Source organism: Oncorhynchus tshawytscha, linkage group LG33, assembly GCF_018296145.1.
Source record: "Oncorhynchus tshawytscha isolate Ot180627B linkage group LG33, Otsh_v2.0, whole genome shotgun sequence".
NCBI classification, from domain to species: Eukaryota; Metazoa; Chordata; class Actinopteri; order Salmoniformes; family Salmonidae; genus Oncorhynchus; species Oncorhynchus tshawytscha.
The window spans coordinates 3,142,755-3,168,638 of NC_056461.1; the positions used below are offsets into that span (position 1 = coordinate 3,142,755).

Consider the following 25,884-nt stretch of genomic DNA (forward strand, 5'->3'; position numbering starts at 1 on the left):
TGAGTGGCTGCTGCCAACACACTGACTCAACTCCAGCCTCTTTAATAATGGAAATTGATGGGAATTGATGTAAAATATATCACTAGCCACTTTAAACAATGCTACCTAATATAATGTTTACATACCCTACATTATTCATCTCATATGTATACGTATATACTGTACTCTATATCATCTACTGCATCTTTATGTAATACATGTATCACTAGCCACTTTGTACTATGCCACTTTGTTTACATACTCATCTCATATGTATATACTGTACTCGATACCATCTACTGCATCTTGCCTATGCCGCTCTGTACCATCACTCATTCATATATCTTTATGTACATATTCTTTATCCCTTTACACTTGTGTGTATAAGGTAGTAGTTTTGGAATTGTTAGTTAGATTACTCGTTGGTTATTAATGCAATGTCGGAACTAGAAGCACAAGCATTTCGCTACACTCGCATTAACATCTGCTAACCATGTGTATGTGACAAATAACATTTGATTTGAGTTGAGTACCCTAATGTCCTGTACTGGGGGGTGGCAGATAGCTTAGACGTTAGAGCATTGGGCCAGTAACCGAACGGTCACTAGCTCAAATCCCTAAGCCGACAAAGTGGGGGAAAAAACAATAATCTATGTGCCCTCGAGCAAGACACACCAGGTGTGAATCAACTTCACTTACTGAGGTTCAATAACCAAAATAGATTTTTGGAAACTGCTCCACAAACAGAGGAGACAGACCAGCTCGAGATAGATGGCTAGAGAAAGGCCGCCAGACACTCTTGAGCACAAAGTGGCCCAGAAGAGCCAATTACACTTAAGCAGTGCTGAAGTGAGCAAGCACTGATGACTATGAGTAAATGGCTTTTAGCACATTAGCGAGAAGAGAGTACCACTAGCCTCTTTCTCGCTCTGCCTCTCCCTCACGCCACACAATCCTCCTGTTCATTCAGCTCTCTCTCTGTGTCAGTGCTGAAAATGATCTCTCATTGCTGGCACTAGGTGAGAACGATGGCGGGAAACATTTCACACACAGGAAAGGCTCTGAGTGGGGCAGGACTTGCAAGGTTAGGTCCCTACCTCGGTCTGGCTTCCAGACAGCCTGTTGCAGGGGAAAAGTTTTGGGCAATATTACAATAGCATCACCTATCGATGTTGATTGACAGCCATCGTCAATGGTGACGACATTGTGATGCGACAATGACAAAAAGCAGTGGAACTGGCTTCGAGGTACAGAGTTGAGTGAGGAGTTTAGGCTATTTGAACTTGATTGGCATGGAGTCTCGCAGCGCACAACAGGACAGCAAGTGACATTCCGAGTAATTTAACTATTCGCTATAGCCTATTTCAAGACATATGTGATACAGAATGCAAGAGAGGAATATAGGCCAGACAGAGCGGAAAATTAGACCAAAGCAGCACAAAATGTTCAGTCAGAAAATCTTGTTCTCTCTGTCGGATGCATGGGCTATAGCCTAAACCTGTTCATTTTTTAATAGAAACAGATATTCCTTAAATATCTTGTGTTTAGCCATTTAAAAAAGACATTGCCTATATTCCCATTTCTCCACATTCGATAGGCTATATAAATATGAAAGCTACGCTTTGTCGTTTTAGGCATGACTTTATTTGGTTTATTTGAATAGGCTAAAAACGTACGGTAGTCAGGAGACTAATAATGAGAGAGAGCAAACAATACCAATAGCCTATAGATAAATAAAATGACAAGTTGAATCAAGTTTAAGCTTATTAAGAAATTATGCATACAGGCTGGGAAAATCCCTCCAAGCGAGGTTGAAAGTCCAATAACATATCATAAAAGTTATGAACAATAGCTTATTTGCCAAATATTCTAGCCTACGAAGGTGCTGTCCTAAAGTTGGGTCTTTGAAAAATAACAAGAATGAAAGCCTACAGCCTCAGCCTTTTGTCAATCACAGCTTTATGATAGAACAAACCTTTTTTTTCTATAATTTTATGAGGCAAAAAAATAAATGATCCAGTTCTGAAGACAGTAGAGTGCTTCTATTTAGCCCATGACATCACTATGGTATAAGACCGTTTCTCATTAGACTGCTCCATCACGGCGCGCCACACACACACCTGCTCCATCACAGCGCGCCACACACACACCTGCTCCATCACAGCGTGCCACACACACACATGCTCAATCACAGCGCGCCACACACACACATGCTCCATCACAGCGCGCCACACACACACACGTGCTCCATCACAGCGCGCCACACACACACCTGCTCCATCACAGCGCGCACACACACACACCTGCTCCATCACAGCGCGCACACACACCTGCTCCATCACAGCGCACCACACACACCTGCTCCATCACAGCGCGCCACACACACACCTGCTCCAACACAGCGCGCCACACACACACACACACACACCTGCTCCATGCTGAATCTCCACCAGAAAGGAATATTAGAAAAGACTTGCACTTCACCTCTGCCCAGGCTTTCAACAACTGTATATTTCACCATGATTTGTCCAATTTCATTCTATTGGAGGGGGGGGGGGCAATAGCATTAAATCAAATGCAACTGGGCGAATCATGAGGAAAGATACAGTTTGGATAGCAGGGCTGGGAATTGCCATGGACCTCACGATACTATTATTATTTTATTTTACCTTTATTTAACAAGGCAAGTCAGTTAAGAACAAATTCTTATTTTCAGTGGGTTAACTGCCTGTTCAGGGGCAGAACGACAGATTTGTACATTGTCTGCTCGGGGGTTTGAACTTGCAACCTTCCGGTTACTAGTCCAACGCTCTAGCCACTAGGCTACCCTGCCGCCACAATGCCTTGGTGCCAATACGCAGAAGTATTGCGATATTGTCAAAATAATATCCAGATATGTAACTATTAGTGGTGCAACAGATCACAAAACTCATGGTTCGGATCACAGTTTTGAGTCAGATGTCTAAGGGATTGGTGAGAGGGCAAACCCTGCCATGGGGTTGGGAAGAGAGGGAATGAGATATCACCCCCCCCCCTCTGCTTCCTATTTCAACTGGGTTCAGAAATGGGAAAATGGTCATGTGATATACTCAGCTGCCATGGAGTGAAGGAATATCCCCCTTCTTTCAAATACCCCCATTCTGTCTTTTGACACAGCCCTGCCCTGCCCTGCCCGTTTCCCAGCGCGGCACTCTCTCTCACACTCACACACCTAAAAAGGGAGCCCTGGAGTTCCACATTCCCCACATGCCTCGTCCCATCCCCTAGTCAGCCTGGGCTGCTGCCATTTATGCTGCCCTGCTCTGCTGAGGCTACAGAAACATAATATTACGCAATACAGCAGAGGTTGAGTCCACATTACATACACAAACTGCTGCAGGACAGTGTGTGTTTCTGTGATGGACCCATATTAAGTATATTATTGATTACCCAATATCCAGAGTGTGCATTTGTGTTGGAGAAGGTCAAGAGTTGGTTCCGTCACGGCACGAAGCAAATAAGTGGACATGACATATCAGCATGACATTTTTAGGCAGGGACCCGCCTCCATTGCCGCGTGGCTCAGCTGTGGTTGCAGTGGCTAACTACTATAGCTAGCTGGTCTTTAGATCTCCCACCAGTCTGCTGCTTGTCGGACACAGAGTCTATTACTCACACACACTGCTCAGCTGAAGTGACTGAACAGGCCACAGTGGACTCACACTAGAGGTCAACAGATTAATCGGAATGGACGATTAATTAGGGCTGATTTTAAGTTTTCATAACAATCAGAAATCGGTATTTTTGGATGCCAATTATTTAAAAATTGCTGTTACATTGCACAACCTTCAATGTTATGTCATAATTACGTAAAAATCTGGCAAATTAGTTTGCAATGAGCCAGGCAGCCCAAACTGATGCATATGCCCGGACTCTACTTGCAATGAACGCAAGAGAAGTGACACAATTTCAATTGGTTAATATTGCCTGCTAACCTGGATTTATTTTAGCTATATATGCAGGTTTAAAACTATATAGTTCTGTGTATTGATTTTAAGAAAGGCATTGATGTTTATGGTTAGGTACACGTTGGAGCAACGACAGCCCTTTTTCGCGAATGCGCACCGTATCAATTATATGCAACGCAGGACACATTAGATAAACTAGTAATATCATCATCCATGTGTAGTTATAACTAGTGATTATGATTGATTGATTGTTTTTTATAAGATAAGTTTAATGCTAGCTAGCAACTTACCTTGGCTTACTGCATTCGCGTAACAGGCTGGCTCCTCATGAGGCAGGTGGTTAGAGCGGTGTACTAGTTAACCGTAAGGTTGCAAGATTGAATCCTGAGCTGACAAGGTGAAAATCTGTCATTCTGCCCCTGAACAAGGCAATTAACCCACCGTTCCTAGGCCGTCATTAAAAATAAGAATGTGTTCTTAACTGACTTGCCTAGTTAGACTCAGGGATGCCATCTGTTAAGATAAAATACAGAACGGCTCTGTATTTCACTGAAAGAATAAACTTTTTGTTTTCGAAATGATAGTTTCCGTATTCGACCATATTAATGACAAAAGGCTCATATTTCTGTGTGTTATGTTTTAATTAAGTATATGATTTGATAGAGCAGTCTGAGCGATAGTAGGTATCAGCAGGCTCGTAAGCATTCATTCAAACAGCACTTTCGTGCATTTTGCCAGCAGCTCTTCGCTGTGCTTCAAGCATTGCGCTGTATGACTTCAAGCCTATCAACTCCCGGGATTAGGCTGGTGTAACCGATGTGAAATGGCTAGCTAGTTAGCGTTTCAAACGTCACTCGCTCTGAGACTTGGAGTAGTTGTTCCCCTTGCTCTGCATGGGTAACGCTGCTTCGAGGGTGGCTGTTGTCGATGTGTTCCTGGTTCGAGCCCAGGTAGCGGCGAGGAGAGGGATGGAAGCTATACTGTTACACTGGCAATACTATAGTGCCTATAAGAACATCCAATAGTCAAAGGTTAATGAAATACAAATGGTATAGAGAGAAATAGTCTTATAATAACTACAAACTAAAATTCCTTCTTGGAATATTGTAGTCTCATGTTAAAAGGAACCACCAGCTTTCATATGTTCTCATGTTCTGAGCAAGGAACTTAAACGTTAGCTTTCTTCTCCAACACTTTGTTTTTGCACTATTTAAACCAAATTGAACATGTTATCATTTATTTGAGGCTAAATTGATTTTATTGATGTTTTATATTAAGTTAAAATAAGTGTTCATTCAGTATTGTTTTAAATTGTCATTATAACAAATCTTTTTTTTACATTTTTTATAAAATCGGCCGATTAATCGGTATCTGCTTTTTTTTTGGGTCCTCCAATAATCGGAAAATCATAATCGGTCGACCTCTAACACACACACACACAAACAAGGCATTACCCCATTCTGCGCTGTGTAATTACACAATGATGGACTCAACCACCTCAATTATGGAGCCTCTCTCTCTATGCGAAGCTAGCAGCACACCAGGGTATCTTGGTTCACACATTGCTAACTGGCTGAGCCAAAGAGGCAGTTATTACGAAGTTACAAATTAACAGGGCTAATGAGGCTAATGCTAAATATCGCAAGTAAATGTTGCCGCTACTTTTCACATGGCACAGACAATCAAAGCTACTGACTAGTTTGAAACAAAACTGACCTAGAATGAGTGGAATCAATGTTTTTTCAATTATTTTCTACAATTGAGAATAGCCTGACCAAAGTTAAAGGTTAACATGCAAACCTCACCGGCCACATTGCACGAACATCTACGTAGTCAAGAGCTAAAATAGAACTCGGTTCTATTTGAGACGCTCCATGCGCTGCAAGTCCCCTCCTTATTGGATATCAGGATGATACAAACCCACGTGGATGCTTGAAGGAAAAACGAGGAGAGATTAACTAAAGATAAGAAATTAGATATACAGCACATTTTCAAATCAAACTTTATTTGCCACATGCGCCAAATGCAACAAGTGTAGACTTTACCGTGAAATGCTTACTTACAAGCCCATTCCCAACAGGTGTAGACTTTACAGTGAAATGCTTACTTACAAGCCCTTAACCAACAGTGCAGTTCAAGAATAAGAAAATATTTACCAAGTAGGCTAAAATAAAAAGTAATAATAGAAAGTAACACAATAACGAGGCTATATACTGGGGGCACCGGTACCGAGTCAGTGTGCAGGGGTACAGGCTAGTTGAGATAATTTCTACATGTAGGTGGGGGCAAAGTGACTATGTATAGGTAACAAACAAACAGCGAGTACTAGCAGTGTACAAGAGAGGGGGTGGTCAATGTAAAATTGTCCGGTGGCGATTTTTATGAATTGTTCAGAGGTCTAATGGCTTGGGGGTAGAAGTTGTTGAGGAGCCTTTTGGTCCTAGACTTGGCGCTCCAGTACAGCTTGCCGGGTGGTAGCAGAGAAACAGTCTACAACTTGGGTGACTGGAGTCTCTAAGAATTTTATGGGCTTTCCTCTGACACCGCCTATTATATAGGTCCTGGATGGCAGGAAGCTTGGCCACAGCGATGTACTAGGCCATTTGCACTACCCTCTGTAGTGTCGAGCAGTTGCCATACCCGGCGGTGATGCAACCGGTCAGGATGCTCTTGATGGTGAAGCTGTAGAACTCTGATGATCTGAGGACTCATGTCAAATCTTCTCAGTCTCCTGAGTCTCGTGCCCTCGTCACAACTGTCTTGGTGTGTTTGGACAATGATAGTTCGTTGGTGATGTGGACACCAAGGAAATTGAAACTCTCAACCCACTCCACTACAGCCCTGTCGATGTTAATGGGGGCCTGTTTGGCCCGCCTTTTCCTGTGGTCCATGATCAGCTCCTTTGTCTTGCTCAAATTAAGGGAGAGGTTGTTGTCCTGGCACCACACTGGCAATTCTCTGACCACCTCCCTATAGGCCGTCTCATCGTTGTCGGTGATCAGGCCTACCACTGTTGTGTCGTCAAACTTAATGATGGTGTTGGAGACGTCGTTTGGCAGTCGTGGGTGAACAGTGAATACAGGAGGGGACTAAGTACACACCCCTGTGGGGCCCCAGTGTTAAGGATCAGCGTGGCAGACGTGTTGTTGCCTACTTTTACCACCTGGGGGCGGTCTGTCAGGAAGTCCAGGATCCAGTTGCAGAGGGAGGTGTTTAGTCCCAGAGTCCTTAGCTCAGTGATGAGCTGTGGGCACTAGGGTGTTGAACGCTGAGCTGTAGTCAATGAACAGCATTCTCACATAGATGTTCCTTTTGTCCAGGTGGGAAATTGCGTCATCGGTGGATCTGTTGGGGCGGTATGCAAATTGGAGTGGGTCTAGGGTGTCCGGGAGGATGCTGTTGATGTGAGCCATGACCAGCCTTTCAAAGCACTTCATGGCTACCGACGTAAGTGTCACGGGGCGGTAATCATTTAGGCAGGTTACCTTCGCTTCCTTGGGCATAGGGACTATGGTGGTCTGCTTGAAACATGTAGGTATTACAGACCCGGACAGGGAGAGGTTGAAAATGTCAGTGAAGCGCATGCTTTGAGGACACGTCCTGGTAATCAGTCTGGCCCAGCATCTTTGTGAATGCTGACTTGTGTAAAGGTCTTGTTCACATCAACTACAGAGAGCGTTATCACAGTCATCCAGAACAGCTGGCGCTCTCGTGCATGCTTCAGTGTTGCTTGCCTCGAAGCAAGCATAAAAAGCATTTAGCTTGTCTGGTAGGCTCGCGTCACTGGGCAGCTCGCATCTGGGTTTTCCTTTGTAGTCTAAAAGTTTTCAAGCCCTGCCACATCCGACGAGCGTCAGAGCTGGTGTAGTAGGATTCAATCTTAATCCTGTATTGACGCTTTGCTTGTTTGATGGTTCGTTTGAGGGCATAGCGGGATTTCTTATAAGTGTCCGGATTAGTCTCCCACTCCTTGAAAGCGGCCAGCTCTAGCCTTTCGCTCGATGTGGATGTTGCCTGTTATCCATGGCTTCTGGTTGGGATATGTACGTACAGTCACTGTGGGGACGTCATCATCGATGTACTTATTGATGAAGCCGATGACTGAGGTGGCGTATTCCTCAATGCCATTGGATGAACCCCGGAACATATTCCAGTCTGTGCTAGCAAAACAGTCCAGTAGAGTAGCAGCCGTGTCATCTGATCACTTCCGTATTGAGCGAGTCACTACTTCCTGCTTCAGTTTTTGCTTGCAAGTGGGAATCTGGAGGATAGAATTATGGTCAGATTTGCCAAATGGAGGGCGGGGGAGAGCTTTGTATGCATCTCCGTGTGTGGAGTAAGCGTGGTCCAGGATTTTTTTTTCTGGTTGCACATGTGACAGGCTGTTAATTTGGTAAAACTGATTTAAGTTTGACTGCATTAAAGTCCCAGGCCACTAGGAGCGCCGCTTCTGGGTGAGCATTTTCTTCTTTGACTATGGCCTTATAGAGTTGGTTGAGAGCGGTCTTAGTGCCAGCTTCACTTTGTGGTGGTAAATAGACAGCTATGAATAATACAGATGAGAACTCTTGGTAGATAGAGTACCTTATGATAAGCTGTCGACCACACTACCTCAGGCGAGCAACACCTCGAGACTTTAATATTAGACATCGCGCACCAGCTGTTAATGACAAAAGACACACACACACACCCCCCTGGTCTTACCAGAGGTAGCGTCTCTGTTCTGCCGGTGCATGGAAAATCCCGGCAGCTCGATATTGTTAGTTTCTTCGTTCAGCCACATCTCGGTAAAACATAAGATGTTACAGTTTTTAATGTCCCGTTGGTAGGATAATCTTAATAGTAGGTCTTCAATTTTATTTTCCAACGATTGCACGTAAGCAAGGAGAACGGAAGGCATTGGGAGTTGCTCGCTCGCCTCCGGATTCTCAGAAGGATCCCCGATCTGCAACCCCTTTCCCGGCATCTATTCATCACACATAAGTGGTGGATCTGGGCCTGTTCCAATGAAAGCAGGATATCCTTCTCATCAAACTCGTTCAAGGAAAAGTTTTTTCCAGTCCGCGGTGAGTACTCTCTTTTCTGATGTCCAGAAGTTATTTTGGGTGATAAGATACGGTAGCATCAACATTATGTACACAATAAGTTAAAAAATAAGTTACACAAAAGGCAACATTTTTTTAAAAATGTAACAATTGTTTGGGAGAAAACGTCAGCCATGTTCTTCAGCGCCATCTTTTCAGTTGGTCAATTATAATAACAATGTGCAAACACATTTCCTCATTGAGGCTAATACTGTTTTCAATCTATCTGCAGCTGGTGGATGAAACGAGATGGATCAGATGGATGAAACAGTGAGACGACTCAGGGTTGAGAGCCCAGGCCCATGCAGTCTACTCTGCACAGGCCAGGCTGTGGAGAGCTGTTGCTAGTGTACTCCTCTGGCTGGCTGGGTCCACCCTAAACTGCAGTACAGCAAATGAGCACCTTTACAAATGCCACAATACACAAAAAGCCCAGGGAGGAATGTCCCCGGTGCTGCATTCCAGCCAGCACTTCTATTTTTCTTTACATAAAAGCTCTAAAAACAGGATGGCTTTGAATGGCTCGACTTTGAGAAGAAAATAAGGTTTTTCCATCCCAAAAGAAGAACATATTCAAGCGTGGAGGCATTTAGCGCAAGAAAGAAAATAGGCCTACTGAGGTGCAAGAGTGAAACAAACTAACAAATACTTCCATTGGTCTTCATCTAATCAACAGATCAAGTAAAATTAAACTGTTCAACCAACGACCAGTAAATAGAAATGCTTCAATATGAAACATGATCAGTGTTTGGGGATCACCATACATCCCCATAGTTGTGCAATTACTGTTGACGTGACCAGGTGTGTGTTGGTTTAAACCACCTGATTGTTCCTCATCTAGTTCTCTGTGTAAAGAATCTGCATCTTCAGAAGAGCCTTGGCTCCTCCAGCTTGTGTTTCCTATCTAGGAGTCCTGCAGTCCTCCATTCAGACACTTGGTCCAGGTTGTCCAATTTGACACAACCTTGAGTTACTGTCCAACAACTGTTTACAGTCAGCTCAGGGGAATGTAAGCTAGGCTACCTAGATGATGATCACCGACAAATTCAGAGTAGAAGTCATTTCACAACTGTTGTTGACAGTCAAGCTGCTGCTGTAAGTGTTATGAACTCCACACTTCACGTAGACCGAAGATTGGCCAATTCAGAGTCCACGTGTGTCCATGTTAGTCACTCACTAAACTACCATCCTTAGACCACAAAACATGGGTAGAAAGATCATAGGAATAGAATATCCTTAACGATGAGCTGGCTCAAAACTTTCCCTGAATCACGAGAGGTTGAAGAAGAATCCTGTATAAGTATTGAGAAATGGGCTTCAGGAGTAACATACTCCAGTCTCCTTTAGCAGAGGATCTTAGTAAACAAGTCCAGGCCAGTCATCAAGGGAAGCAAGTAGGCTGTCTGTATCAGTGACATCCAGAGAATGATTCATTGAATATCGATTGGCATTTAGATCTAAGGGGTGGGAGATCAGACCCATGATGTATATACAGGGATCAAATCACTTGGTCCTACTGCATCAAATGACCGAACACCACAGATAACCAGGAATTCATTGGAACTGGGGTGAATGCTGCACAACACCTGAGAGAATCGCTTCAGTGCTAAATGGATCTGTACATGAGGAATTTCATAAAAGAGTACAGGGTTGCAACTCCTAGCACAATTTTTACTGGGCTCCCCAACTGATGCCAACAGTGTCCTCAGTAGCTACTGTAAAGCACTCTGACCATGAAAATCTTCTGTTGGAAGAAGACTGCATTCCTCCAATGTAGTATTCAGCTCTGCATTGCTCTCCTCCATCTATTTGTTTATCCCATCCTTGGTTCCTCCAGATAGGACAGTACTCCGTCAGTAACTCCATTCTAACCAAGCCTCCAGTCGGTTTCCGCCCTCTCTGGCTCCCCCTCACACTTGTGCGCTCCCAAACACAATTAAAGCACATCTAAGGTCTACAGAGTAAGTGAAAGTCTCTCATTCCAAGGGGCCGCTAAAATACTCAAAATTGCAGCACCACGGCTTATAGCTGAGCACTCTTTCAGTCAGCAAAACCTACATGAACCCTGTGAGACACCCTGTTGTCATAATAAAAGCTACTTGGTATTGTTTGTTTGTAGCACACTGGAGAAGGGAGACTATCTCTAGTCTATACAGTGCAGCAGAGGCAAAATATATATTTTTTATGCCGCCAGTGTCGCTGTGCTGCCTGCTCATCCAGAAGACTTGTGGTCTGGTCTGTAAGGCGTGTGCATGCACACACAGCTAGGGGTAGGGCAGGCAGAGAGGCTAAAATAAGGAAATGGATGGATCAGTTACGCTGTGGCCGGCTGCTCCATTGGCTCTGTCTGGTCAGACAGAAGTCACTGAGCTAATTATAAAGCCTGTGTTTCTACACGGACACTACTACTAACCGTGACATGACATACCACCACTGCCCGCTTACATCAGCTATCTCTATTAGAGGTCCACCGATTAATCGGAATGGCCGATTAATTAAAAATATTATGTAATCCATTTTAGAATTAGGCTGTAACGTAACAAAATGTGGAAGAAGTCAAGGGGTCTGAATACTTTCCAAATGCACTGTACATACTCTTTCCCCCTTTAGTTCAAGTATTGCCCGGTGTCAAGGAATTGGACAAATTCTCTCTTCCTGACCACAAGACCAAACTCTCTGAAGATTCCTCTTACAGGCCACACAGACACCCGTTTATCTTTCCTTCATTCCCTCTCTCTCTGGGGAACACAACATGTGCTTTTCTCCAGCTCTCCTACAGTAGCTACACATCCAGTCCTTGTGCCACTGGTGTGCCTCAGCTTAGTTTGTTTCCATGGCGCCCAGGCCGGGCCTAGTCCCTCTTTCCAGCTTACTTGCATCCAACATAGTGTGTCTGTTTGCCCTGCCCTGGGGGGACAGATCTGGAATTGATGGACACATATAGAACAGAGCGGCAAAGACAGCAGACTGAACAGGTGACCTGGTAAACATGCGCAGGCGGACAAACCCCAAGGGACCAGCCAGGCAGCCACACATGGCATTCAGTCATTCTCATAGCGCAGAAAACATTTACTATAGTCGGAAAGTATTCAGACCCCTTGACTTTTCCCACATTTTTCCAACCTTATTCTAAAGTGTATTAAATTGTTGTTTTTTTTCTCATCAATCTAAACACAATACCACAATGACAAAGTGAAAACAAAGTGAAAACAAGTGTTTAGAAACTTTTGCAAATGTATTAGAAATAAAAACTGAAATACCTTATTTACATAAGCATTCAGACTCTTTACTATGACACTCAAAACTGAGCTTACTTAGGTGCATCCTGTTTCCATTGATCATCCTTGAGATGTTTCTAAAACTTGGGAGTCCACCTGTGATAAATGTAATTGATTGGACATGATTTGGAAAGGCACACACCTGTCTATATAAGGTTGACAGTGCATGTCAGCACAAAAACCAACCATGAGGTCAAAGCAATTGTCTGTAGAGCTCAGAGACAGGATTGTGTGAATCTTTATGTGTGGACAAAACGCAGCCTTTAATGTCATATCACTCTGTCATACATATGCACACATCTAGGGCAGCTCAGACAATCAACCTGGTCTCAGAGCATTTAGTATTATTCTGTACGTAAATCTGTGATGCTTCATTTAGTATGATTTTTTGCATCGAACGGAATGTTATTTTTTGGATGTCCATCACCCATTTCGTATGATATGTTACAAATGACAATTTACTAGATGTTACGAATTTGCTAAATGTAAATGTCACGAATTCTAGCTAGGTGGCCACTGTTAGCTAGCTTGCTGACATAGCTTGCTGATAAGTTTAGGAGTTATTTAAGGTTAGCTAACATGCTAAGTAGTTGCTAAAAATTAGTATGAAGTTAGTGGCTAAAAAGCTAAAGCTGTTCATAATGAGATTCGAACTGCTACCTTTGGGTTGCTAGATGTTTGTGTTATACACCCACCCAGACTTAAGTAACCATACCAAACATAACATACTAAATTCTGTGTTGGATTTCCTTACAGAATAATACGAAATGATCTTAGACCAGGTTGCAACAATCCAATGGCTCTGCCATAAGAACTAATAGACATACAGTCGGAAACTTTGCATCTGTTTGGTGGGCCGTCTCTCTGTGGACAACACACTCCCACCACTGCCCAATGTGTAGTGTGTGCAACCGTGAGCTGCAGGCATCACCGCGGGGGTCAAGAGGCGAAACAGAGAGACAGCTGGAGGAGTGGGCTACTAGCGGAGATAGTTCCCTTCACCAGGCGATGAAGTCAGGCCTCCCATTGTACTGAACGCCATATTCCTAGATAAGGATGCCTTCACTTTGTATTACACATAGTTCACTTTTGCATCACAGCGTGGACACTGTAAATATTGTGGCAGACACTGCTGCAACACATGTCATTGCAAAGCAGATATGCCACGTGCACAATGGAAAGTCAATTTGACAACACAGGGAGGGCGGGTGTGATACATTAGTCCGGTGTGATTGCAACCCCAGTTAAAGCTGGAGGTCAAATTGAGTTACTTAGCCTGCAAATAAGTTGTCTAGCACAGAAGATATGCTTGTTGCTGTGTGGCTTTGCCCCACTGGTTTAAAACTTAGCCAGCACAGCTGGTTAAGCTAACATGAACTAGAAAACATCTGTAAAGGAGAAAGGTATCTAGATGAAGTTGAGCGAGCTAATACTTAGTTATTTCTTCGAGTACTAGCACCATTTGAACGTTAGTACCGTTACTATCTTACAAGCTAAGGAAAAGTGCTAACGTTAGTTAGCGTATGTTGACCAACAACATTCTAGCTAACTGGCGAACATTTCTACACCGTTACCCCGACACAGCCATGGTGTGGAAAACCCGTTTACTCTACTGGGTAAGAGAGAAACACGGCTGGCAAAAAAACGTGTCCTATGGAAAATATGTTTAGAGTCCCGGACGCAACGAGACCCCCAAGCCGGGCCTACCCGTCCCCAATGTGTGTGATATCCCAGTCCCCAGGATAGAGCAGTGGTATGAGGCGCCAGTCGGCTGGACTGCTTACCTTGCTTGCTCTCTATTTTCCCCGACATTTCGTCGCCAGCAGTGATTTCACTCGCAATAAAAACAACAAGAAACTGTCGCGCCGTGTCTCCCTCAATTATCTCCGCATTGTTGTTTCACACGTGTCCGTGAGATGAATTCGCTGGAGGTACGAGACCAGATTTGTGGCACACACATGTACATGAAACGATGTATTAAACTGTTTCTTCTCGGTCTCCAAGCAATTTTCACTGAGCGAGGAGCTGAGACCAACACAGCACTACCGTGAACCGTGTGTCCTCGACATGGACAGCAGCGCCTCCTTGCGCCTGGAGTTGGCTACGTAATTTGGTCAGCAAGCGGGTGGGTTTCAATTTCAGTGGAAAGTGCCCCCTGTGGCTACGATCTGTGAAGACTTTTGGGCTGCTCAGAGGTAGAGGGGGCAATACAATTAAACCATTTATATAACAATACTCTGACCAAATACTATAGGCCTATATAATTGTTGACAGATATATACTGGATATTTTACAAACTAAGTATTGTATAAGTATTTTATATTATAAGCCTTATAAAGTATAATTCTGTACGAGGTCTCTGTCTGTCAACCCCGGTGGGCCTAACAAACCAGGCTAGCCTACATTATCTTGGTTTAGTGCCAAAATAAATTAACTCACAAAGCAGCATGTCTAGCATGAACAAGTCAGTGTGTGAGAATGCCCTTATCTTCTTGTTCTGAATAATTGATCTGACTGGCAGAGTGGATCTGCATTCCCTTCTGTCAGGGTTTAGTGATCTGGATCATCCTTTATCCACCCACGGCTATCCCGAGGGGCCAAGGGAGAAGCCATAGAATTAGGAATTAGAATACCAATACTAGTCATTTAGGAGAAGCATGGGGTGGAATCTTGGACCTCAAGTGAAGAGGTTGACATTGACCTGACTCAAGCTTTTCTCAAAAATCTAAGCATACCTTTGTCGTATAGTACCTTGTCCTTCAATGTGTGGAGTCAATCTTAATTGCAGCAGAAATATTCATAGTGTGAGTGAGTGTGTAACATGTCACAGGAAGCAGGTCTGCCCTCTGACTTTAGGGAATGTATGTCTCAAGGCTATGGTGAGTGTTGGTGCATGTATGTGTGTGGGTGTGTACACTGTGTGTGTGGAATGCATTTGCTGAGGCTATGGTGAAATCACAGAGAGGAAAAACAGAACAATGAGTTCCTGAGCAGAGACAGGCCTGTCAGGACAGGCTAGAGCTCTGCTCACTGACAGAATAACTGGCCTCTAGTTGTAGTTCCTTCTCTATGGGGGCCTCAACATACAGCAAAGCCAATGCCTCTGTCAGTTTCTTCACTGTAGCTGTAAGCTCCGCTGTTTACTCCATATCACTGATTAGGCAATGCAATTTCATAAAACATTTTCATTGGCTGCACGCTAGTTTTGTTTGATAGTGTCAACCACAATATCCCAAAGCCTAGGACCAAGAGGCATTGAGAGGTAGCCTTTAGTTACTATGCTCCCAGCCTCTGGAATAGCCTGACAGAGAACCTGACGGGGGTCGAAACAGTGGACATATTTAAAAGAGACCTTAAAACACACCTTTTTAGCTCTGCTTTTCCTTGGGGTGGTTTATAGTCTTTCAGTTTTTATTGTTATTCTTTAGTTTTTTTATCCTCTGATGTTTGTAGTAGATATTTCTGTTTTCATTTTTATCGTTTTTTTACGTAGTTTTTTTTCAGTGTAGCGCATTGCATCTATTTCCTGAATTGTGCTATATAAATAAAGCTTGATTTGAATGTGATGGAGAGAACTTAGTGTACTTTGTATAGTGGTGAGTAAAATGACCAACTTTCCCAGGGAAAGTTTAGTTGGAAAGTGAGAAAAAAGGAAGAGAAAGTGGAATGTTGATAATGTTGATGCAGCTATCTATTTCTATGAGGGTAGTCAACTCAAGGGTTGGTCACTTTATTGATATGTTACACAGAGCATCCCAATCTTAGTCCTGATGACCAAAACGAGTGCGTATTTTTGTTTTTGCCCTAGCACTACCACAATTGAACTAATCAACCCATCAGTCCTTTGATTATTTGAATCAGGTGTGTTAGTGCTAGGGCAAAAACAAAAATGTGCACCCCTTTCGGTCCCCAGAACCAGTATTGGGAGGATTGGGAAGAATTTCACATAGTGCTACAGCCACTGCTCATATTTAATCCAAACAGTGACAATGTAACCTATTTCATAACCTTTCTACTATAGTGATTACCTGGAAGTTGTGTTGTTTTGTCACCATTCTCGGTAGAATCCAAGATTGTGCAGTCAGTTTTCCAGTTTCCACTCCTCTGCTAGAATCAGAACCAGGCTAGAATAGCTACTGGCTGACACCTAGAGGCCATACGTTGACAACACACCCTGAGTGCCGAAAAATAAATGACAGTGCTGCCATTCATTTCTTTTTCCACCAAGCGTCGTTCACGTGCTGCGTTAGAAACGTGTGTTTAGAGCCGAACTGCACTGTCTCCATTGAACAAAATGTGGAATTGGATTGAGTATAAAGGAAGGGAAAGGGGGATACCTAGTCAGTTGTACAACTGAATGCGACTCCGGGATGCTGGCCTTCTAGGCAGAGTTCCTCAGTCCAGTGTCTGTGTTCTATTGCCCATCTTAATCTTAATTATTTTTATTGGCCAGTCTGAGAAATGTCTTTTTCTTTGCAACTGCCTAGAAGGACAGCATCCCGGAGTCGCCTCTTCACTGTTGACATTGAGACTGGTGTGTTTTGCGGGTACTATTTGATGAAGTTGCCAGTTGAGGACTTGTGAGGCGTCTGTACCTTCACTTTCTCGGTCCCTGTGCCCAAGAAAGTAACCTGCCTAAATGACTACCGCCCAGTAGCACTCACGTAGTTAGCCACGAAGTGCTTTGAAAGGCTGGTCATGGCTACATCAACAACATCATCCCAGAAACACTAGACCCACTCCAATTTGCATACCGCCCCAACAGATCCACAGATGATGCAATCTCAAACGCATTCCACACTGCCCTTTCCCACCTGGACAAAAGGAACACCTATGTGAGAATGCTGTTGATTGACTACAGCTCAGCGTTCAACACCATAGTGCCCTCAAAGTTCATCACTAAGCAACTGGATCCTGGACCTTCTGACGGGCCGCCCCCAGTTGGTAAGGGTAGGCAATAACACATCTGCCACGCTGATCCTTAACACGGGGGCCCCTCAGGGGTACGTGCTTAGTCCTCTCCTGTAATCCATGTTCACCCATGACAGTATGGCCAAGAACGACTAAAAAACATTGTTAAGTTTGCTAACAACACAACGGTGGTAGGCCTGATCACTGACAATGATGAGACAGCCTATAGGGAGGAGGTCAGAAACCTAGCAGTGTGGTGCCAGGACAACAACCTCTCCCTCAACGTGAGCAAGACAAAGGAGATGATCGTGGACTAAATAAGAATTAGGGCCGAATGCGCCCCCATTCACATCGATGGGGCTGTAGTGGAGCGGGTCGAGAGTTTCAAGTTCCTTGGTGTCCACATCACCACCAAAATATCATGGTCCAAACACACCAAGAAAGTTGTGAAGACGGCATGACAATGCCTTTTCCCCCTCAGGAGACTTGAGATTTGGCATGGGTCCTCAGATGCTCAAAAAGTTCTACAGCTGCACCATTGAGAGCATCCTGACCGGTTGCATCACCACCTGATATGGCAACTGCTCAGCATCCGAGCGAAAGGCGTTACAGAGGGTAGTGCGTAAAGCCCAGTACATCACTGGGGCCAAGCTTCCTGCCATCCAGGACCTACAGTACCACTCAAAAGTTTGGAGACACTCATTCAAGGGTTTTTCTTTATTTTTATTTTACTATTTTCTACATTGTAGAATAATAGTGAAGACTTCAAAACTATGAAAATATCAGGTTTGAAGGTAAGACCCAGAGGCGTGTCAAAGTAACAATGTTTATTACAGCAACAGAGGCAGGCAAACAACAGGTCAAGGCAGGCAGGGGTCGATAATCCAGAGGTGGGGCAAAGGTACAGGAAGGCAGGCAGGCACGCTCAGGGTCAGGTCAGGCAGAGGTTAGTAATCCAGAGGTGGGTCAAAGGTACAGGACGGCAGGCAGGCTCAGGGTCAGCGGCAGGCAGAGTGGTCAGGCAGGTGAGCTCAGAGACAGGACAGGTAAGGGTCAAAACCAGGAGGGCGAGAAAAAGAGAGACTGGGGAAAAGCAGGAGCTGAGACAAAACGCTGGTTGACTTGTCAAACAAGACGAACTGGTAACAGGCAAACAGAGAGCACAGGTATAACTACACAGGGGATAATGGGGAAGATGGGTGACACCTGGCGGGGAGTGGAGACAATCCCAAAGACAGGTGAAACAGATCAGGGTGTGACAGAAATAACACATATGGAATCATGTCGTAACCAAAAAAGTGTTAAACAATTCAAAATATATTTTATATTTGAGATTCTTCAAAGTAATCACCCTTTGCCTTGATGATAGCTTTGCACACTCTTGGGATTCTCTCAACCAGCTTCACCTGGAATGCTTTTCCAACAGTCTTGAAGGAGTTCCCACATATGCTGAGCATGATTTGGCTGCTTTTCCATCACTCTGCGGTCCAAATCAACCTAAACCATTTCAAATGGGTTGAGGCTGGGAGGATTGTGTAGGCCAGGTCATCTGATGCAGGACTCCATCACCCTCCTTCTTGGTCAAACAGCCCTTACACAGCCTGGAGGTATGCTGGGTCATTGTACTGTTGAAAAACAAATTATAGTCCCACTAAACGCAAACCAGATGGGATGGCATATACCCGCAGAATGCTGTGGTGGCCATGCTGGTTAAGTGTGCCTTTCATTCTAAATAAATCACTGACAGTGTCACCAGCAAAGCAGCCCCACACCATCACACCTCCTCCTCCATGCTTCACATTGGGAACCACACATGCGGAGATCATCCGTTCACCTACTCTGCATCTCTCAAAGACTTGGCGATTGGAACTAAAAATCTAAAAATTGGACTCATCAGACCAAAGGACATTTTACATCAGTCTAATGTCCATTGCTCGTGTTTCTTGGCCCAAGCAATTCTCTTCTTATTATTGGTGTCCTTTAGTATTGTTTTTTGCAGCAATTCGACCATGAAGGCCTGATTCATGCAGTCTCATCTGAACAGTTGATATGTGTCTGTTAAGCATTTATTTGGGCTGCATTAGAGGCTGGTAACTCCAATGAGTCCTCTCCAGCAGAGGTAACCCTGCATTTTCCTTTCCTGTGGCGGTCCTCATGAGAGCCAGTTTCATCACAGTGCTTGAAGATTTTTGCGACTGCACTTGAAGAAACTTTCAAACTCTGAAATGTTCCGTATTGACTGACCTTCATGTCTTAAAGTAATGAAACACTCATTTCTCTTTGCATATTTTGAGCTGTTCTTGCCATAATATGGACTTTGTCTTTCACCAAATAGGGCTATATTCTGTATACCACCCTTACCATGTCACAACACAACTGACTTTTTTGGTCACTACATGATTCATATGTGTTATTTCATAGTTTGGATGTCTTCACTATTATTCTGCAATGTAGAAAACATTAAAAAATAATAATAAAACCCTTGAATGGGTAGGTGTGTCCAAACTGTTGGTCCTCCCTGGTTTTTACACTGTTGCTACTCACTGTTTATTATCTATGCATAGTCACTTTACTCCTACCTACATGTACAAATTACCTTGACTAACCTGTACCCCCGCACATTGACTTGGTACCGGTACCCCCTATATATTGCCTCATTGTTGTTATTTTATTGTGTTACTTTCCATTTTATTTTTTACTTTAGTTTATTTAGTAAATATTTTCTTAACTTGATTTCTTGAACTGCATTGTTGGTTAAGGGCTTGTAAGTAAGCTTTTCACAGTAAGGTCTACTACACCTGTTGTATTCGGCGCATGTGACAAATTTGATTTGATTTGATGATTCCAGAATTTTTCCATGCACCAAAAAATATTTTATTTCAAATTATGTACACACATTTGTTTACATCACTGTTACTAATCTTTTCTCCTTTGCCAATATAATCCATCCACCTGAAAGGTGTGGCATATCAAGAAGCTGATTGAACAGCATGATCATTACACAGGGACATCTTGTGCAGGGGACAATAAAAGGCCACTTTAAAATGTGCAGTTTTGTCACACAACACAATGTTACAGATGTCAAGTTTTGAAGGATCTTGCAATTGGCATGCTGACTGCAAGAATGTCAACCAGAGCTGTTGCCAGATAATTTAATGTTAATTTCTCTACAATAAGCTGCCTCCAATGTCATTTTAAAGAATTTGGCAATACGTCTAACCAGCCTCACAACCGCAGACCACGTGTAACCACGCCAGCCCAGGACCTCCACATCCGGCTTCTTCACCTGTGGGATTGTCTGAGACCAGCCGATGAAACCTAGGAGTATTTATGTCTGTAATAAAGCCCTTTTGTGGGGAAAAACTCATTCCGATTGGCTGGGCATGCTTCCCTAGTGGGTAGGCCTATACACTCCCAGGCCCACCTATGGATGCACCCCTGCCTAGTCATGTGAAATACATAGATTAGGGCCTAATGAATTCATTTCAATTGACTGATTTCCTTATATGAACTGAAACTCTTAAATCATTGAAATTGCTTGTTACGTTTATATTTTTGTTCAGTATATTAGACATGTGTAATTGAGAAATAATGAATCTAATAGAAATAATGAATCATTTGTGCTTAAAAGCTACATTTGCTGTCATATGACGCTTTACCGCTTGCTCTGTAACACGAGTAGTATTTTGATTTCAATAAATTCTTACCTTCATTTATTCATATTGAAAAATATGAATATTGACTAAACAAAAAGTTGATTTGGCTAATGTTATGTCAACATAATGCACCCAATGGGCATATCAAAATTCCAGAATGGAATGGGATCTCTGCTACTTTTAGAGTCATGATCCAATTCAATGGAGTGAATGTGAAAATGTATAACAAATGGTCGCCCTCTGCTGGTGATTTGCAGGATAGTTACATTGATGACTAACTTTAATTATGCTTTAAGATACAACTGGCAAATTTATGTCAACAATCCTTCCTCCAAATGACTCAAAGGATTACATGTCAAGAAAAATCACCCAAATAATTTATTTATCTAACCTTTATTTAACCAGGTAGGCAAGTTGAGAAAAAACAAACATACAGTCAATAATACAGTAGAAAAAGAAGTCTATATACAATGTTGTTACGCACGCCTCTATGAAGAGGGAACGCAACACCCTGCTACAACTAAACTCTCCGTGAAGTGAAAAAGGTATGGACTGTAGGTGCAAGTAAGGATGACAACAGGCAGAATGTGGTACCGTTTACAAGGACTTTATTCCTTTACACGGTAATATGGGGAAAAGGGGCTGGACGGAACCAAAGCAAAGAAAGTAAATCTCAAAGCCCCCCCCTCTATCTTACCTGCCTAACCACATTTACCTAATTTAGCACCACCTGGTGCACTAACCAAAATACAGGGGGTGGTCCGCCCAGGTCTTACCTATTGTGCATAGACAATGAATATACTACGGGTATATGTATGCCCGCAGGAATCTTGCCTAAGCACTCCCTAGATGCCTTCCCCTTCTCCCCTGGGAACAAATTAAACAGAATATTAAACAATTTCACAAACAAAGGACATCAAATAAGCTGAGCAACAAAACTCACAGAACATACCACTTCCCAGCAATGAACTCCCAGCAAAATGAACCTCTAGCAAAATCTCTGCAATGACCTCCCAGCAAATCTCTATAGCCAAATCTCTATAGCCAAATCTCTATAGCCAAATCTCTATAGCCAAATCTCTATAGCCAAATCTCTATAGCCAAATCTCTATAGCCAAATCTCTATAGCCAAATCTCTATAGCCAAATCTCTATAGCCAAATCTCTGCAATGACCTCCCAGCAAATCTCTCCCTCCTGAACAAAACACTGGCTTTTATATAGCTTCTGAATGAATGGGTAATTGGAGACAGCTGTGTCTTGACGAGGGGGCGGGGTCAGCTCTCCAATTAGCCATGGAGTCGACCAATCAGCTGCTTGAGGGATTTCAGGAAGCCATTTCCTGAAATAAACACATGCAAATACACAAACTACAACACATAAACTGGGGAACGTAACATTGTGAGCAAATGGTCTTTTTTAGCTCTCGTTTTGTGAGGAATCACCTGTATGAATCAAATAATCAGCAATAGAGCTGAACTGATTCTGACTGCTGGACTCTGATCTGGTTTAACTTACAGCCTTATTTTAAAATGGATTAAATTGTTTTTTTCCCTCATCAATCTTCTCACTACAGAGGGAGCAGAGAGACAAAGCCTGTGTTTGATTTCCATAATGGTGGGCTCAGAGCGGAGAGTTCAAACCCAGGCTTCCTTTAACCTTGTGCCGGCCACTGGGACTCTCTGTCCCTCACACGTCAGAGAGCCGAGGAGAGAGGGAGGGATCAATGGGGCTTGAATACACTGAATACATTTTAGGAGGACAAAAAAAATAGAACAGCCAACAACAAATGAAGTCCTCTGTCTTTGGCCCCTCTGCAATGAGACAATCATGGACTGCATTTCTCGGGAAAACCAGCCATGTCTTGCTACCGGACAAGCTAAACACCTTCGCCCGCTACAAGGAAAACACAGCCCCCGCCGCTCCCGAAGGCTGTGAGCTCTCGTGAGTAAGACATTTAAGCTAAGGTAGGCAACAACACCACTACGCTGATCTTCAACACAGGGGCCCCACAAGGGTGTGTGCTCAGCCCTCTCTTGTACTCCCTGTTCACGCATGACTGTGTGGCCACACATGTCTCCGACTTAATCATCAAGTGTGCAGATGACACAACAGTGGTAGGCCTGATTACCAACAACAATGAGACAGCCTACAGAGTGGAAGTGAGGGTCCTAGCAGAGTGGTGCCAGGAAAATAGCCTCTCCCTCAACATCAACAAAATGAAGGAGCTGATCGTGGACTTCAGGAGTTAGCAGAGGAAGCACGCCCCCATCCACATCGACAGGGCAGCAGTGGAGAAGGTGAAAAGCTTTAAGTTCCTCGGCGTACACATCACTGACAATCTGAAATGGTCCACCTACACAGGCAATGTGGTGAAGAAGGCGCAACAGCTTCTTCAGGAGGCTGAAGAAATTTGGCATGGATACTCACAAACTTTTACAGATGCACCATTAAGCATATCTTCCTGGGCTGTATAACGTTTAACCAACTGATATGGCAACTGCAACGTCCGCAACCGCAGGGCTCTCAAGAGGGTGGTGTGGTCCCAACACATCACTGGGGGCACACTGCCTGCCCTCCAGGACATCTACAGCACCCAGTGTCACAGGAACACCAAGAAAATCATCAAGGACCTCAGCCACCCCAGCCACGGCCTGTTCTCCCATCCAAAAGGTATGGCCAGTACATGTGCATCAAAGGTGGTACCGAGAGACTGAAAAACAGCTTCTATGTCAAGACCATCAACCTGTTAAATAGTCACCACTAGCCGGCCTCCACCCAGTACCTTGCACTGAACTGTAGTCACTGTCACTAGCCGGCTACCAGCCGGTTACTCAACCTTGCACCTTAGAGGCTAATGCCTATGTACAGTGCCTTGCGAAAGTATTCGGCCCCCTTGAACTTTGCGACTTTTTGCCACATTTCAGGCTTCAAACATAAAGATATAAAACTGTATTTTTTTGTGAAGAATCAACAACAAGTGGGACACAATCATGAAGTGGAACAACATTTATTGGATATTTCTAACTTTTTTAACAAATCAAAAACTGAAAAATTGGGCGTGCAAAATTATTCAGCCCCCTTAAGTTATTACTTTGTAGTGCCACCTTTTGCTGCGATTACAGCTGTAAGTCACTTGGGGTATGTCTCTATCAGTTTTGCACATCGAGAGACTGAATTTTTTTCCCATTCCTCCTTGCAAAACAGCTCGAGCTCAGTGAGGTTGGATGGAGAGCATTTGTGAACAGCAGTTTTCAGATCTTTCCACAGATTCTCGATTGGATTCAGGTCTGGACTTTGACTTGGCCATTCTAACACCTGGATATGTTTATTTTTGAACCATTCCATTGTAGATTTTGCTTTATGTTTTGGATCATTGTCTTGTTGGAAGACAAATCTCCGTCCCAGTCTCAGGTCTTTTGCAGACTCCATCAGGTTTTCTTCCAGAATGGTCCTGTATTTGGCTCCATCCATCTTCCCATCAATTTTAACCATCTTCCCTGTCCCTGCTGAAGAAAAGCAGGCCCAAACCATGATGCTGCCACCACCATGTTTGATAGTGGGGATGGTGTGTTCAGGGTTATGAGCTGTGTTGCTTTTACGCCAAACATAACGTTTTGCATTGTTGCCAAAAAGTTCAATTTTGGTTTCATCTGACCAGAGCACCTTCTTCCACATGTTTGGTGTGTCTTCCAGGTGGCTTGTGGCAAACTTTAAATGACACTTTTTATGGATATCTTTAAGAAATGGCTTTCTTCTTGCCACTCTTCCATAAAGGCCAGATTTGTGCAATATACGACTGATTGTTGTCCTATGGACAGAGTCTCCCACCTCAGCTGTAGATCTCTGCAGTTCATCCAGAGTGATCATGGGTCTCTTGGCTGCATCTCTGATCAGTCTTCTCCTTGTATGAGCTGAAAGTTTAGAGGGACGGCCAGGTCTTGGTAGATTTGCAGTGGTCTGATACTCCTTCCATTTCAATATTATCGCTTGCACAGTGCTCCTTGGGATGTTTAAAGCTTGGGAAATCTTTTTGTATCCAAATCTGGCTTTAAACTTCTTCACAACAGTATCTCGGACCTGCCTGGTGTGTTCCTTGTTCTTCATGATGCTCTCTGCGCTTTTAACGGACCTCTGAGACTATCACAGTGCAGGTGCATTTATACGGCGACTTGATTACACACAGGTGGATTGTATTTATCATCATTAGTCTTTTAGGTCAACATTGGATCATTCAGAGATCCTCACTGAACTTCTGGAGAGAGTTTGCTGCACTGAAAGTAAAGGGGCTGAATAATTTTGCACGCCCAATTTTTCAGTTTTTGATTTGTTAAAAAACGTTTGAAATATCCAATAAATGTCGTTCCACTTCATGATTGTGTCCCACTTGTTGTTGATTCTTCACAAAAAAAATACAGTTTTATATCTTTATGTTTGAAGTCTGAAATGTGACAAAAGGTCGCAAAGTTCAAGGGGGCCGAATACTTTCGCAAGGCACTGTACATAGTGTAGACATGCAACACTGGTCAGTTTAATCATGTTTACATCTTGTTTTACCCACTTCATATGTATATACTATAATCTAGTCAAGGCCTAACCTATTTAGCTATTGCTGTACATGTACATACATTCACAGATACACACGGAGACAAGATCAGGGGGCCATAGAACGACACTTACTCAGACCCACACGTATCCACACCCTGTTTCCAATCTAAAATTGTGATATGTTGTATCTGTCTGTTTTTTTCAATATTTAGATCATAAAACATTTGATTCTTCCGTTCTCTTAACTTTGGAGTATGATTCTACTTCCAGTATTAAAGTAACAGCTACGTCAATATAAGTGACAAAAATAATATTGTCCAACCCATTGGGTATCTCACCACACCCCCACATACTATGTCTTCAAATATGCAGATATCCGGATTAAAAGTACATTTACATTGTACAATTTCTAATAGCCAGCTTTCTAACCCTGCCATCACTTTTGGACTTTATAGCACTCCCAGAAGGCATGAATTATTGAGT

At 43.4% G+C, this 25,884-nt stretch overlaps 1 protein-coding gene across 3 annotated transcripts in view; it reads right to left on the reverse strand.

Annotated features, from left to right (window-relative positions):
- LOC112230757 (rap guanine nucleotide exchange factor 1) overlaps positions 1–14,392 on the reverse strand; it is a 98,660-nt gene extending 84,268 nt beyond the window's left edge. For 2 of the 3 annotated variants that reach the window (XM_024397025.2, XM_024397024.2), the window contains exon 1: positions 14,073–14,392. In XM_024397025.2, coding sequence (XP_024252793.2) covers positions 14,073–14,100 — 28 coding nt within the window. In that variant the 5' untranslated portion in view covers positions 14,101–14,392. The remainder of the gene's footprint in view (positions 1–14,072) is intronic. The other variant, XM_024397026.2, reaches the window with a different exon arrangement.
- Between the last annotated feature and the right edge of the window lie 11,492 nt (positions 14,393–25,884).